Genomic DNA, 17,200 nt, shown 5'->3' with positions numbered 1-17,200 from the left:
GCACTGTTAAGGGGTATTGGTTAACATAAGTGTATACTAGCAAATGTAAGCTAAAGTTGAGTGTGTATAAAAAGTATAGAAATGATTACCTTTCTATTTCTTCTTCCACATAGTCTACAATTATTTAAATGAGAGAATCTAAGTCCTTCTGCTTTGTGTCATTCTACCCATATGAACTGAATTAACCCCTGTTTAGACTTTGATATATAAAAGTAACGTATATACATTATTAGCATAGTTCTCTCTTATAAATTTTCCTTTGGGATTAAATAAATATGATACCTTGGAATACTTCCGGGTGAAATACTACAATGGTATATCCGTGCGCTTGCAGATTACTTCTGTAACCATAAATATAACAGGCAAATTTCTGCGCCATTGCTAGGAATTCATATTTCTAGTAATGTTGTTAAGAATAACAAAAGAAATACCAACAGTCCTATTGTGGTCCAAGATCGCGAACCCCAAGCAGGAACCACATAGCCGCTGCCCTCGCTAATGGTAGCACCTTCGTCAGTGCATCCACCCATTGCTCATCTGTGGTAATGGACTCAATGGCGATCTATCTACCTTCAACACATTCATAGATGAAGTGATACCTTGTTTCAATGTATCTACAAGTATGAGATGGTGGACTTCTCCGACCTCAATTCTATCCTGACCAGCTCGGCCATTAATGCCTTGAGCCAAAGTTCATAGCACGCTATCGCAGTCACCGCCATGAAAAAGAAACGGCCTTCTACTTCTGCAAGTTCCATGAAACCAGGCAATCGTTGATGTAGAGTGCCATGTCGCTTGTGCTTTTTCGATCATCAAAGTCATCGTCCAGATCAGTGTTTACGCAGCCGATGATATCCTCTTCTTTGCCTCTGTTGGTATTTCTTAACGACATTACTAGAAAATTAATTCCCAGCAATGGCACATAAATACTTCTGGTATATTATGGTCACAGAGATCATCCGCAAGCGCATGGATATACCATTGTAGTATTTCACCCGAGAGTATTCCAAGGGTATCGTATTTATTTTATCCCGTGGGAAGATCATGTAGAGAAAACTTGACTAATAATTTATATATTACTTGTGATAATCATATTCTAAGCAGGGGTTAAGATAATCCAAGGGTAGAGTGACACACAAGCATTAATTACTCATTCTCATGATATATCATCTAAGCTAAGTGGAAAGAAAAGAGAGAAAATCTATTCCTATACTTCTAATATACATAGTATACATAGATTCTAGTTAACTGATATATTAGCTAATACCCTCTATCCGATGCCCTCCTGGTACTTCGAGAAGCCACCCCTGACTGTCGAGTTCCTTATAACAACCCGTCATGACCATACAACTGGGGCTAAATACAGAGGAATACCCTCCCCAGAAAATTAACTTAGGATTATATACAGGCGCGAAGGAATACCCGTACTGAGCTGTCACCATCAGCGTCCCACCTTTCATCCGCAGCATATAACCCCAAATAATGATATCCCGTAATCCAGACAGCACGTCTAAACTACCAGATACTACACTAATATCATCGTCATGACATAGAGTAATTGCATATGCAAACATTATACCCGCACCAAAGCATCTCCCAGATAAGCTAGCCGTATATTCAGTATAACATGAACATATTGTAGAGTAGGCATTCATATACTTGGAAAGTATTTCAATACCATAAATGTATATAGAAGAGTATTCTAATAAAAGTACAAAGCTTACAAAAGAGGAAAGGAAAGCTATTAGAGCCATACCCGAAATCTTCCGAAGGCTTCCAGACTACTGATTTCTACTCTTTTTCTATTCCACCAGCTAGATACTACAAAACTAAACTTGAGAGAAATGAGAAAGCTCTTGCTTGAGGTGTGTGTGTGAAGTGAGAAGGTGAAGTCTTTATATAGAGGTATGTATGACGGTTGTGGAAGGGGAATTGTCCGAAGTGCCCTCCAACTGTCATTGGGATGCAATCCTGGATGTCCACGCCAAACCCTAGCCTCAACGGTGGAGATGGGGGTTCGGCCGAACCATGGGCTAGCCCAAACCAGCCCATCTTTGGCTGGCGACCCCCTCTATTGCTTCACTTTGTAGACTTGTGAATTTTTGCCCGATTCATCATGTCAATTCTGAGTTCGTGGCCCATTCGCTACATAAGTTTGGTTCTCGACATCGTCCGATTGATTTATCGTCTGTGTTGATGTCGATTCTCCTCCACTTTATGATTATTCTCTACGAAAGGTTAGTATACCTAATACTAGTGGAATATTATTATTCTAACATTTATATGCATTGCAAGCATCACTAGTTCTTCTCTATTTCGGTAATATTGATGGTCGAAACTGATCGATAACAACCGTCAACAAAACCCCCCAAGCTTGAACCTTTGCTCGTCCCGAGTGAAGGACGAAAGGAAACAAAGACTTGGTTGTTGATCAGGAGTTGCTACTATGTTGCATATCTCAAAGATACAGGTGCAAGGTATATGTACTTTCTCTCAGATTAAATAATCTTTGGCACGGTGGCTTACCCTTACCCATGATTCCTACGAGACACTGCTTCTCCTTGCCTTGGGCGGTTGAAAGACAGAACAACAATTTAGAGCACTAATCACCCAATATTTATTCAACTCTTATTCCGGAAGTTTTCAAATGATTTTTGCAAAAGAAACCCAAGTCCCTCAAATGATTCACTCAGTCTCTCCAAGTGTATCAATTTGAATTCCTCACCAAATGTTGCCTTTTTTATTCCTACTCTAAAGTTTGATATGTGGAGCTCGGTAGGAACCAAACATGGCATACTTGCATTCATATTTATTACTAAGTCAAAAACTTAGACTAAAGCAAATAACTAATCATACTCAAGATCAAGATCATGCAATGTGTGTGTGGTATATGATGAAAGTGGTACATGAGGAAAAATAAAGAAAATGCTTCTCCTTTGTGCTTACTTTCTTCTCCCAAAAATCCTTCTTTTATTGATTAGGAGAGGGCATGGTTACACATTTTTTTTCAACATCATGCTCATGCTTGTGAGAGCATAACTTTTTTTTTCATCACCATGCCTTTTCCTCCATCTTTTTTTTTGAAAGGACCTTTTTTTTAAGAGAAGAAAGCACATGAAAGTATGGAGAATTTATTTTGGTGGTAATATGGAGATGGAGTGGCATGGAATATTTGCATAGCTCCCAGTATGGAGAATTTATTTTGGTGGTAATATGTGGGTGTATGATCTTGATCATAGAGCCTGAGAAGTATCTACACAAGTCTCAAGAGTTTGACAAAGTTCAATGGAATGCAAGCAACCAAAATGTATATGGTTTAATCATGACGGCACATTTTTTGCTTTGGTAGGAATTTTCATCAAATGAGGAACTCTTAATTTTATCATTTTGAAAAACAAACATCCTGAATTCAAACCAAACTAGTATCAGGATCATAGCAACTCTTATTTACCACCTCATATCTTACAACTTATTAGACTCAGATCAGCAAGTACAGCTCATTTACCTCAGCTTCCCAGATAATTGTTGGCTACTTATATTTAACCTTTGAGAGAGCACTTACCATGAACCCATATATAAGAGATATAAAACAGAGCAACTATTCATCATTTCAACAAAGAGAACTAGCTTGTCTTACTTAGCATGACTCAAACCTATCATATCTTTTTGGTATTTTCTATTTTGCAAATTTTTATGTTGTTTTTAGTTTATAAGATGTAATTGGAAAGCAAATATGCAATTGGAAAGGGAAATATGCAATGTGATACAAGTTACCTCAGTTGGGGGGGAGAAATGTCTCCCCCCAAGCTTGGCTTTCACTCAGGGTCCTTGATAAGGATTGAACCCCTGAAAGCGAAAGTACGCTTGAAGGTCATCATGCTGTTGCTGCATCATGTTGTTGAAGTTGGCGAACTGAGTATCAGCAGATTGTTGCCATTCTTGCATTTGTGCTATGTGTTCCGTGAGGTTGTACTGGATCTCTCCCGTCTGCATATCAAGGGTGTCCATTCTCCTAGTGATTTCACCCAAGTCCCTACGAGAGGAACTTGAGCGCCATTCACTTGGAGATGGAGGCATACCACTTGATCTAGAAGGTTGGTCGTCCCCCCAATGTATGTCATGAGGCGCACGCCACCGATCCTCACTGGCACTTGCCCAGCTTGAGACTCCGATGCTGTGGCATGGAGCTTGGGTCCATCCGGGTGCATCCCCAGTTGGCTCCCAACATGCCTTATACATTTGCACGGGTGTTGAGGATGATGAACTTTCTCGTTCGTTCCTTGTCATGTTTTGCATCTCCCTGTATGCTCCACCTGCACGAGATTCTTCTATGGTCTGCAGGGGAATGATTAGTTCACGGCAGTTGTACAAATGATACCCCGCATTTGGCAACGGGATTTCATTTGTACAACCGGGAAAAAGGTAAATCAAAGACCCATCTACTCCATGTTTCAGAATATGCCCTTGCACTAGATAAGTCTCATCAACACACGGACGAGCAGCTGAGATAAAAGCAATTTGGTCGCTAACGACCCCTAGCCCTTTTGCTATCCGAGTAATCAGAGAAGTGCACTCAACAGGAGCAGAGAACTTTGTACTTTCTAACCATTGCCTTATCATACATTTTTCACAGGAGCAATTTTGATCTTTCTAACCATGGCAAACATGATAATCAATTCATCCCCCCTAATGGGTCTAAGATCACCTCTAGGAAACAAAGTCATAGCAATCCATTTGTGCATGAGCCTAAGTGTAGGATTATGGATATCATTCGTCCTAGGTTTCTTGCAAATTGGAGCACCAGAAATATCTTCCCAAAACCTATTTTTTCTCGAACCCAGAAATTCCTTTCTGGAGATCGATCTTACAGGAATCGTGAAAACCAATACGTGTACTTAAGCCTTTCCATGTAAGTGTGTACTCTTTATGGAAAAAGCGAAAGGAAATTCCATCTTCTATTTCTTTCAAAGTGTACAGAAATTGCAAAGTAAGCAAACGAGAACCATGCTCATCTACCACAGCAAATCTCTGCCAACCAACAGCTTTCGAAATAGCACGAAATTCAACATCCATACCTTTTTTTTAGCAGCTCCGGTGAGTATTCTCGCGTGTGAGCATACTCCCGGTCGCTCAGCATGTAGTAGGCTTGTCTCTCCCGATCACTGACAAGGTCGAGGTCGGTGTCGTTCAAGAGTCGTAGCAGAGCTTTGGCGTCTTCCATCGAGACGTCAGTTGATGAACGAGTACTAGACTCCTCATGACGACTTGATGAAGAGTCGGACCCCTTGAACAGATGAGACAATCGCCTCCCCATTCTGCACAATGGAGCAAGAACAGACTAACTCGGCGGGGGTTAGAATAGCAAAAGATTCACCCGCCGGTTTGTTTCACTAAAGCAACTTGTATATATGCAACTAATGTTTGAAAATTGAGGGAAACTATCAAAACTTGAATGAACTTGAGAGAAAACTTTGGAGAGGGAATGGAAATGTGTTGAAATGGGGTGGAATTCACTCTCCCGGCCGGTTGGCTTAAGTAGTGCACCCACAACGGTCAAAACTAACCTGTGGGGCCCACTAGCCGTTGCCTCAAAAAGGGAGGCAGCCGACCGTTGCCTAGTTGGTTCGGCCGAACCCCTGGTGGTCCCAACCAGCCCCACTTTCGGCTGTTGGATTCGAACGGTCAGTGTGGTCGTGGCATAGTGAATTTTCGTTGAAAATTTTATTTTGGTTTGCTCTGAAAAATTTATTTGAAGAATTTCCTCAAAATTCAAAATAAATCCTAAATGCAATTTTGAAATTCAAACATGTGATGATGCAAAAATTCAAATTGGTGAAAGAAAATATGCAGATACATACCAATTTACCTGTTGGCAAAGGTCGCGTCATTTTAGGTCCGACGTGCAAGACCGTACCTCCTTCCGATTTAGTTCGTGGATTTTCCACCTGTCTCCGGAGGTGATGGAGCGGGCGTCTTTGGCTTTTCCTTCCACACCTTCCTTGGCTTTAGTGCGGAAGACGGCTTCCTCTGAGCCGGCTACTCTAGCTTCTTGGGCGGTATGGATGGTTTTACTGGCGTCCTCCAATAACGGTTCCTGGGCATCGTTGTTTCCTTCTCCAGGAAATTCTGCATAAATTTTACCAGGCTGTCCGTTTTGGGTGGCTCCACTTTGACCACTTGAATATTCTGCGGGTTCGGCCCGTACTTGATCCTGACCATGGAGCATTGTTCCGTCCTCGGCTGAAACTCAAACTTCTCCTCCTTCCCGTTGATATGGAAACGGATACTCCCCGTTCCCGCGTCAATATTGGCTCCCGCGGTGCTAAGGAACGGACGCCTCAAGATGAGCGGCGTCTATTTTCCCGTGTCCATGTCCAACACCACGAAGTCAACCGGGATGAAGAAATCCCGTATCTTAACTGGCACATCCACCGCTATCCCTGCCGGATAACGGACTGACGAGTCAGCCAGTTGTAGGCGCATCGGTGTTGGTGCCAACACCATGAAGTTGAGCTTGTCAAAGGCGTCCTTTGGCATGACGCTGACACTGGCTCCAAGGTCGCATAAGGCATGGTCGAACTGTTGTGCCCCAATCGAGCAGGTGATCATAGGACACCCCGGATCTTTCTTCTTCTCCGGGAGCTTGTGGAGTATGACGTTGCTGCATTGCTCCATTAGCTTGACCACCTCCGTTATTGGGAGCGGTCTCTTGTTGTTGCGTATGTCCTTGAGATAATGGGCATATGTTGGCACTTGCATAGCATCCAACAGCGGCACGTTGATGTGGATTTTCTGGATTACTTCAACAAAACGAGCGAATTACTCATCCACTGACGGTTTCCTACTCCGTTTTGGAAACGGCAGCAATCTTGTGTCGCAGTACTCTTGCGGCACGGTCTTTTCTGGCTGAACTTCCTTGTCAGCCGAGTCGTTAGATGGTGCTTCTTTTGCAGTCCCGTCAATTCCTGCAGGGTTAGGATACGTCGGATCACGAGTGGACTTACCTCCCCTCGTCGTGATCGCCTTGACATGCTCAACGGAGGAGTCGGGTTGCCCCAGAATTCTCCCAGTTTCATTTGCAGGAACTAAGGATGACAACTGAGCTAGCTGGGTTTTTATCATTTTGTTAAAGCTCGGTTGGTTTTGAAAAGCAGAAGCAAAGCCATCTAACTTGACATTAATGTTCTCTAGGATCTTATCATTGGCGGCAAGCTTTTTACTTAGCGCATCAGTGGTTTTAGCTTGTGCAAAAACTAGATCCTTCAAGGAGGGCAGGTTAGAAAAGTTACCGTTGTTATTACCTCCTTGATAATATGGGCGTGGTAGGTACCACCCCTGACCTTCTTGTGGACGGTACCCGTTGTTGTTGTTGCCCATGTACATCGCCTCCTCACGGGTTTCCGGGCAGTCATTCCTAGAATGACCCGTGTTGCCGCAGACCTCACACGTAGCGTGTGAGTCCAAGGCCTTGACGGTGCCTTGTGGCCGTTTCTCGTGGTCGTCCAATCGCTTCATGAGGAGGTCCAGCTTGGCAACAAGCAGTTCCGTTTCCTTGACGGTGTGCATGCCTCACTGATGGGTCTGGAGTCGTTCCTCGCTCCAACCCATGTTGGAGAGCATCTTCTTTATTAAATCAACGGCTCCTTGAACCGTTTTAGAGAAGAAAGCTCCTCCAGCTGCCGCGTCCAGGTGATCACGGGACATTGGGGTCAGCCCATTGTAAAAATTATGCAGGATTAGCCAGTCGTCCATCCCATGATGAGGACAGGCGGCTACGTACTCCTGCAGTCGTTCCCATGCTTCCAGAATGGACTCGTCCCTTGTCTGCTGGAAACTGGAAATCCTTCCACGAAGGGCATTGGTTTTGCCCATCGGAAAGAATTTCGAGAGGAATGCCGTAGAGCATTTGTCCTAGGTATTGACAGCAGCACGATTGGCATAGAACCACTGCTTCGCTCTCCCGAGAAGGGAGAATGGAAACCGCCTTAGCCTGATGGCGTCTGGACTGACGCCCTTGATGGTGTACGTGCTACAGATCTCCAAGAACTGTTGCAGATGAGCATTGGCATCCTCGTTAGGCTTGCCACAGAACAGGCTAGCCTGCGCCATCGTGATGAGGCTGGACTTCAAGTCGAAATCCACATCTCCCATGTTGATTTGCGGCCCAATGGCCACATTGTCAGCAGAGGGAGTAGCGAATTCGCAGAGAGTCTTGCTTGCCATAGTCTTGAAGGTCGGTGGCGCTGGTACGGCTAGTTTCTCTGTTGACGGTCGTTATCGATCAGTTTCGACCATCAATATTACCAAAATAGAGGAGAACTAGTGATGCTTGCAATGCATAAATATGTTAGAATAATAATATTCCACTAGTATTAGGTATACTAACCTTTTGCAGAGAATGACACTAAAGTGGAGGAGAATCGACATTAACACAGACGATAAATCAATCGGACGATGTCGAGAACCAGACTTATGCATGAATGGGCCAAGAACTCAGAAATGACACGACACACTGGGCCAAAATTCATAAGTCTACGAAGGAGGACAACAAAGGAGGCCGCCAGTCGAAGATGGGCTGGGTTGGGCCAGCCCATGGTTCAGCCGAACCCCCCGCAGCTCCGTTTGATCCAGGGTTCTCCTGGACGGCTGAGATGGCTCCCCAATGACGGTTGGTGGGTATTACCGACCTTTCCAACCGTCACAACCGTCATTGGGAGGCTATAAAAGGAGCTCTCATCCTCACTTCACTCACACAGCTCAAGCAATAGCTCTCTCATTTCTCTCAAGTTTAGTTTAGTAGTATCTAGCTGGTGGAATAGGAATAGAGTAGAAATCAGGAGTCCAGAAGCCTTCGGAAGAGTTCAGGTATGGCTCTAGTAGCTTTTCTCTTCTATTTTGTAAGCTTTATGGTATTGAAATACTTTCCGAGTATATGAGTACCTACTTTACATTATATTCATGTTATACTGAATATACGGCTAACTTATCTGGGAGATGCTTTGGTGCGGGTATGATGTTTGCTTATGCAATTACTCTATGTCATGACGATGATATTAGAGTAGTATCTGATAGTTTAGGCGTGGTGTCTAGATTACGGGATATCATTATTTAGGGTTATATATTACGGATGAGAGGTGGGCCGCTGATGGTGACAGCTCAGTACGGGTATTCCTCCACGCCGGTATAAAATCCTAAGTTAATTCCCTGGGGAGGGTATTCCTCCCTATTTAGCCCCGGTTGTATAGCCATGACGGGTTGTCGTAAGGAACTCGGTAGTCAGGGGTGGCTTCTCGAAGTACCAGGAGGGCATCGGATAGAGGGTATTAGCTAGTATATTGGTTAACTAGAATGTATGTATACTATGTATATTAGAAGTATAGGAATAGATTTTCTTCCTCTTTTGTTTCCACTTAGCTTAGATGATTTATTATGAGAATGAGTAGTTAATGCTTGTGTGTCACTCTACCCTTGGATTATCTTAACCCCTGCTTAGAATATGATTATCACAAGTAATATATAAATTATTAGTCAAAGTTCTCTCTACATGATCTTCCCACGGGATAAACTAAATACGATACCGTTGAAATACTCTTGGGTGAAATGCTACAATGGTATATCCGTGCGCTTGCGGATGAACTCTATAACCATAATATACCATAAGTATTTCTACGCCATTGCTGGGAATTATATTTCTAGTAATGTCGTTAAGAAATACCAACAATCCCTGAATTAATTGACCGAAAAGTTACTAATACCCTAGACTAACTCTAGTCGAGAAACTCCACTTGAATAAGCGACCAAGATTTTTCCCATGAATCAAGGAAACGAAATCCAAAATTTTCTCGAAACAAATCCACGTGCAAAGAGCATATGAAGATGAAAAGGTTTTAGAGGACTCTTAGGGTTTCCATTTGGCTTGTCCTACGTTCAAGGTCAGCTCTGATACCAACTTGTCATGCCCAGAAATTTATGAACCAGAATTCCAAGCAGAATGTGCATTAAAGCCTTAGCCGGGATTAGCTCGGCTAGACAAACGACAAAATTGACATACAGATCCACGTGTTACAAACATTATAAAAGTCTTACAAATTCAGCACAAAGGTAAAGCTAGTTAAACTTAGGATAACTGTTGCTAGCAACGTGGCGACTCCACTCCACATGCATCCTCGATGGTAGCAGCGAAGCTTACTCCTCCGAGTAGTAGTCCAGCCCTGAGGTGGGGGTGGGGGGAGTAGAGCAAGACTGAGTAGTACCCACCTATACTCAGCAAGTCATACCAAGAGGAGGTATGACGCAAGGATTTCCAAGGAGGCTAGGGGTTCTTTTGCATAAAATAGTTATAAAGCAGTAGTTGAAAGCAGAAAAACTATTGAAGTAAATTATGCAATATTAATCATTCTTGCCCAACGCTAAACCACATTGTGATAAGCCCAACCATCCACCTAAATTTCACAAGTTCCATTAACTCAAATTATTAATGATGGGGCTAATCACAGTGAAGCTAGTTTATCGCCCATAATCGCGAGCATGGCTATTCGAATAGTTCTACTCTAGCCAGAGGTGTACAACTGTATCCACAAGACACAACCGCACAACATGTTTCCGTGCGCCGACATGGCACCACGACATACCAGAAAGGAACTCTGACAGGATCCTTCGCATAACTCCCTCTAACCAAAAGCACCACACTGCAGGTTTCAACCATAACCTTAAAACCAAGGTAGGGAGCCCCCTCTTGTGCCAAGGTGAATCCGGAAGCCGCATATACCGCCACCCGGTCCATCCAATCTCCATCGCACCCAACCTCACCTAGGTACATCAGAAAGGGAAAAGCTATACTACAAGCCCAGTCATTGCCCATGTTGGCTTGTTGTACGCATGGTAAGTCTCCCAGGATTTGCAACGAACTAGTCCTTAATTTCCATGGGTGCGTCTATCAAAACCATGAACCAACAGCCCACTATTAAGCATATTGCATTTCACTGACCATTTGAATTTTTCATCTTTCAACAATAGTTGGATCATTGGCTTAGCAATCTTGGAGAAATTCTCAACGAACCAACGGTAATAACCCGCGAGTCCATGAAAACTTTGGATCTGAGAGATTGTATTCAGTAGGGTCCACTTGGTGACTGACTCCACATTAGTCATGTCTACTACCACTCCTTGAGCATTTATGATGTGACCGACGAATTTGACTTCCTCAAGCCAGAAGTCACACTTGCTGAACTTGGCATACTGCTAGTGCTCCTTCAGCTTCTCAAGTACTAACCAAAGATGCTGCTCATGTTCTTCCTCAGACTTTGAGTAGTATATTAAGTTGCGGATTTGCGCAACTATAAACTCTATCTCTTCTAAGGCCCTGTTTGATTCAGCTTAGGATTATTATAATCTGGATTATTAAGAGTAAGCTGAAACAAACAGATAGCTTATTATGATAGATTATTGCTATCTATAAGCCAGATTACTATAATCTAGTAAGCCACTCTAAAGGTGCTTTTTTTAGATTATTGGGTGGCTAACAACTAACAAACAGCTAATAATCCAGAGAAAAACAAACAGCTAGCAGCTTATTCTATGTCGACTTATTATAATCTAGCTTATAGTAATCTAATTCTATAATCTAGATTACAATAATCTTAAGCGGAAATAAACAGGGCCTAAATGCGTCTATAGATTGTGGTATTAATAATAAGCTTAAATTTGCAATGATGATTACTCATAACAAACGGGTGCATAGCTGATTATTACATTAGTATCACACACATATATATGCTCATCACTAATATATATAACTTCAAATGATATAAAGCTTAGTCAGATTATATTAATCTTTCTTAAAAGATTAGGTTTATTTGTAAACTGTGAGAATTGTAAAATTATATGCACAACATTACTACCTTTTCCTCACTTTACTCTTTAATTCACTGTTGGATCTTTCAAAATATACTTCAATGATCTATTTGTAATTTTTTTCCCAATGGGAAGTTACATAGATAGAGTAAGAGGGTATGTTTGCAAAATGGTTTTTTTAATTAAAAGTGTACATTGTAAAATTATATCCATAACCTTACTATTTTTTCTCAGTAGGTTAAGGAATCTTCTAGACAAAGTGAATCCAATGAATCCAATGGCTCATATTTCTTCTTTCTATTTTGTCCTCATGTAAATCCAATGGCTATTATTTTGTTGATTATGTGGCTCATCCTAGTTGATTTTTGGGATTCACCATTCACTTATAGAGATATGCTTTTATTTATTATAGGAAATGTTATGGGTTTTTTTTCCGTTCTATCAGTATCTAGTGGTTTGTAAAAGATAAACATAGCACCCTTTGTTTCAGGGTCTCAATGACACCTGAAACAATCTTAAAAAATGCATCAACCTGCGATGTTTCTTTCCTAGCCATGCCTCTAAATCAAAGACAAAAGGAAAAAAAAGAAACATAAAAGCTTTAATAAATGTGTGACTATTTGATCAAATGATGTGTTGTGCCGTTCTAGCGCACACGGTACGTTTCAAAAAGTATGATGAAAAGCTATGCTGTGGCAATTGCAAATCTTGCCATTGCCAAATTTGCTAGCAAATGCTATCTTGCGATTTATAGATATTATAGCAATATCCCCAATATGTTGTTCTAACCTTGCAAATGTGCGTGTCCCTTCGCTTACCTACATTATTTTGGTTGCCATATTTCACAGGCCATTGATAGAGCTATACTTGCGCTGGTAGTGATGGCTCTGTGCCTTGCATTCGTGCCCACAAGGTTGCTTGTCCTCATGATGTTTCTGGAGGCATTCACGAACCACTCCCCACCAAGGAGAGCAAGCACAGAAAGGTGGACCAGAAGGTTAAGAGAGTAGTGGTTCAGCATTCCTGCAGCTCCAGTAGTCGTAGAGAAGGATAAAAAAAGACAAGAAAACAAAATAAAAGATCTATATATATATATATATATATATATATATATATATATATATATATATATATATATATATATGTGTATATTCAATTTAATTATGTGCCATGTTTGGCCGATGGGTTGGGGTGGATCACCAACGCTCGTCTTGTACAGTAGCAGTTAGTATTTTTCAATAAAAAAATGCGAGTTCTCACGTAGAAATTAATTGCTTACCTCATACTTTGATTATTTCGTATATAGTTTCATCGGGTGATCGGGAATGTTGGACAACACCCCAAGTTTACATGATTTTAGCTGAATTTCTTACCGTTTGTCGACATTTTTCTTTGAGGTTATAGGTGGGTTTAACAACCTAGTTTCTCCTGTTAGGCCCTTTTTAATTCCCACACAAAAACTTTTTACCATGTTACATCGAATGTTTGGACACATGCATAGAGTATTAAATATAGAAAAAACTAATTGCACAGATTGCATGTAAATTGTGAGATGAATCTTTTAAGCCTAATTGCTCCATGATTTGATAATGTGATGCTACAATAAACATTTGCTAATGACAGATTAATTAGGCTTAATAAATTTATCTTGTGGTTTACAGGCGGAATTTGTAATTTGTTTTGTTATTAGTCTACGTTTGATATTTAAATGTGTGTCCGTATATCCGATGTGACACGCCAAAACTTTTCACCCTTGAATCTAAACATGGCCTTAGGGTTCGGCTTTTGGATCCACATCACCTGTCTTTGTAAGTTGAGGAGTGTACATGTATTCACGACACCCCAAGATAGCATTTCAGTATACGTCATTCATATGATTGACGAGGATACGTCATTCATATGATTGTACTGTTGAGACGTGATCATCTTCTACAGTGGTAAGAAAATATGCGGTTTTATATTTGACGAGTGGTTTTTTAGACAGACCTAGTAATTGAGGGCGTGTAATAAACTCTATATTCCATGTGTGGTTAGTATAAAAAATATAGTTCCTTGTGCTCTTTACATTCATTTGGTCTTTACATAATGAAATCAGGAAGAAAGAAAAGGAAAATGAAATTTACGTACATGTATACGTTGGGTCTGTGGAATAGGCGAATAAAACAAACCAAAGAATGTGAAAAGTTGTATATCCTAGCTAAATATTAAAACGTTCGCTGCACATCATCATCCAAAGCCCATGACCTTTGGAGCGAATCTGAGGAACCTGGTGAGCGAGTTGGGCAGGAACTTCCTCGCGAACAGGAAGCAGACCGTCGTGGTGGCGCCATTGTAGTCGCACGTAGTCCCGGCCCCGGCCCTAAGCCACCGGAGGAAGTCCGGCGTGACCTCCATCCTCGTGAACCTCGCCGGGTGCGGGCCCCCGTGGGACCAGTCGACCCACGTCACGCTCCGGTTGGTGACGCGCGACGGGTGGCGGATGCCCAGGAACGTGGGCAGGTAGTGCTCGTCGGCGTAGCAATTACGGCTGCAGTGCCTCGCGAACACAGGGAAGTAGACATCGTCGGTGATGACGTCGGCGGCGAGGCCCCTGTCCACCTCGAACCACTGCGAGCCCTTGCGCCACTGTGCGGCAGTGACGACGGGGCTCATGCTGCGTTTGTACCGGCCGCGCCCCGTCACGCCTGGCAAGTCGTAGGACTCGAGGTATATCTTGGTGGTGGAGTTGATGAGGTACGAGTAGACCGTGGGGAAGTCGAAGAGCGGGACGTGCGACTCCGACAGGAGGATGAACCGGGCGTTGGCCTGGTCCAGCAGCGCGTGCGCCAGGAGACGCCGCTCGGCTTCCACCATGCTTATCTCGCCCCATTTAACTTCCTGTATATACATATATATTATGTATATTATTGTACATATACATATATAACAAATGTATCGATGGAACAACAAATTAAACGGAAATAAAATAAGTACGTTATGGTGGCAAAGTAATTAAGGTTCCTTCTTTTGTAGTATATGCATGACGACGAAAGAATTATATATCTTTATTAAATCTAAATAGCAGTAGCATAGCACGGCGGCCCAGCTAGCTGCAAGATTTAGCAAGTGCTCAGCACGAACAGGACGCCACTAGCCGCCCGGCCGATGACAGCTAGGAGGCAATGCAAACAGGATCTACGAACCGCCCAATGAACTCCACGTGAGAAATGCTGGAGAGTATGGGACAACGACAAACAGGATGCACAGAAACAACGTATTTTATTGGAAAAATAATATTGCTAATAATTGTCCCTTTTTTTTTCAAGGCAGTACTAGTAGACTAGTCGTATGTCCAAACAAAGAAAACGATCAAAACCACTTGTCTAGTTTCTTAGGACACGCATCGCACTCGGATACAGTTTTGGAATTTCCGCCCTTCGCTTGTCTGGAAAAACTAAAGAAACTTCCAGCTTAGGCCAATCAACAACTGGCACACATCGCTTTAGACCTTTACCTCGCCAAGACGCATGCTTAACTGGTCAAACAACTAATCAGGCAGCGACGGCTGTGACACCTAGCTTGATCTAGTACTACAGTTGGATGCTTTTCGTGTATATATATCCGGATTGAGCTCCATTAATTGATTGGAGAATCCATCACACGATGAATAAGCCACCCACGCACGCATTCGGCATTCCACAGGACCTACAATCTTTTTTAAATTCACTCGCAGGGCCTACGTACATGCATGTAGCTGATGCGTGAAAAATGCACGCACGAATTGCCTGAGGTCCTGGCCGAGATCTTGCATCGAAGACATTGAACAAAAAATTACAGTAATCATCAAGACCACAATGATGACGACGATGACGTATATACAATTCGTTCCCAAAAATTATCGAGTTTTGGTAGCATGAATGCAGTAATTAAGTTGGTAAATATCAGGTGGATATGAGAATAATGAGATGGAGTACTTGCGTAATTACGTGGAATATATATGCAAAGCAATGGGTGTAGTTTGGTTAATCAGGTGCTTATTATCAGGTAATTATATTGGAATGTACATGATAATTAAGCAATGTGTATGGTTAGGTAGACGTACCTTGCTGGGGATAGTGCGGCGGTAGAAGACGGAGGCCTCGCCGGGGTCGGAGCCGTTGAACGCCGGGTCGGTGTGCACGTAGACGGAGTAGAGCCCGCGGTGCCCCTCGAAGAACTTCTCCCACAGCGGCGCCATCGGAAGGTCCCACCTCGTCAGGAACAGGAACGCCACCTTCGGCCTCGGGCCGCCGCCGCCGCCCGTCCTCACCTCCCTCGGCGCCGCTGCCGCCAGCTTCATCAGCTCCTCGTCGCTAATATCCACGAATCCTCCGCCTGCCTGATCGGCGGTGCTGTTGCCGCCTGAAGCGTCGTCCGCCGGCCACGACTGGGACTTGATCGCCGTCGTCGTCTTCTCCGCCTCCGGCGATGGAGTCGGCGGCTGCTTCTGCCGGACCGCCGACAGGTTCGCCGTCGACGCGGCGGCCGGCGGCGGGAGAGGGAAGAAGAGCTCGAGGGATGATCCTCCGGGGACGGCGGCAGGCGTCGCTGACCCAATGAGGTAGATGGCGACGGCGATGCCGAGCGCGAACCCGAAGGCGAGCTGGATTGCGCCGCGGAGGAGCTTATTGGCGGGGCAGGGGCTCGCCATGGCTGCCACCACCATAGCAGGAACAGGCACCACTACATCTACACGATGCTGCTGCTGCTGCTGAACATTCTTGGTGACCATGCCGGCTGCACCGATCGATGCTGGTGTTCAATTCTCTCCTCTGTTTTTTTTTATATATATATAATCTTGTGCGATATATCTAATCTCACATCTCACATCGGTTTTGAAGACGAGGAACCTATTAGGGAGCTGCACCTGCAAGGCATGGAAAGGCAACCGGTGTGGGCGGCATCTGGGCGCGCGCTTGCTAGTTGCTACTAATCATGGGGAATTATATATAGATCCATATTTATTTACAATATTTGGGGAAGGGGACATGGGCGTAGATAATCCAGTGTGCTAATCGTAGATGAGACGTGGGCACGTTAGGTGGACATAACGAAAGCGGAAGGAAGCGGGGCGCGGGGCGGGCGGCCGCGCGTGTGATTGGACCGGGAATCGGGACTTCCCCGGCTGGCTCCGCTCCGTTCTGCGGTTGGATTCGTCTCCCGTTTCTGGAGAGATGCAGGCTTTGCCAAGTGCCAAGTTGCACACACGCGGTCAGCAGAGGTTCTGATGACTTTCTGGTCGCGTTTGTCGGCCTCCCGTCCCGTTTGCCGTTGGTCAGAAGACTCAAGAGGGGTCCGTGTGCGTAGAGGAATCCTGCAGTTAATGAGG

At 43.6% G+C, this 17,200-nt stretch overlaps 1 protein-coding gene and 1 non-coding gene across 2 annotated transcripts; one reads left to right on the top strand and one right to left on the bottom strand.

The window, feature by feature from the left end:
• Window positions 1-7,750: 7,750 nt before the first annotated feature.
• Window positions 7,751-7,857, top strand: LOC112938060 (small nucleolar RNA R71). Its single transcript, XR_003241110.1, has one exon. It is a non-coding gene; the product is annotated as a small nucleolar RNA R71 (small nucleolar RNA).
• A 5,989-nt stretch (window positions 7,858-13,846) lies between these two features.
• Window positions 13,847-16,792, bottom strand: LOC4329194 (glycosyltransferase BC10-like). The gene is made up of 2 exons (XM_015767588.3): window positions 15,935-16,792; window positions 13,847-14,730 (listed from the first exon to the last, which is right to left on the bottom strand). Exons 1-2 carry the CDS (start codon window positions 16,601-16,603, stop codon window positions 14,080-14,082), a joined length of 1,320 nt encoding a protein of 439 aa, XP_015623074.1. The 5' UTR covers window positions 16,604-16,792; the 3' UTR covers window positions 13,847-14,079.
• Window positions 16,793-17,200: the final 408 nt, after the last annotated feature.

The sequence above is a fragment of the Oryza sativa genome, chromosome 2 (assembly GCF_034140825.1).
Source record: "Oryza sativa Japonica Group chromosome 2, ASM3414082v1".
In the NCBI taxonomy this organism is placed as follows: domain Eukaryota; kingdom Viridiplantae; phylum Streptophyta; class Magnoliopsida; order Poales; family Poaceae; genus Oryza; species Oryza sativa.
The sequence above is the reverse complement of the archived record's forward strand: the minus strand, read 5'-3'. Positions and strand labels throughout refer to the sequence as shown.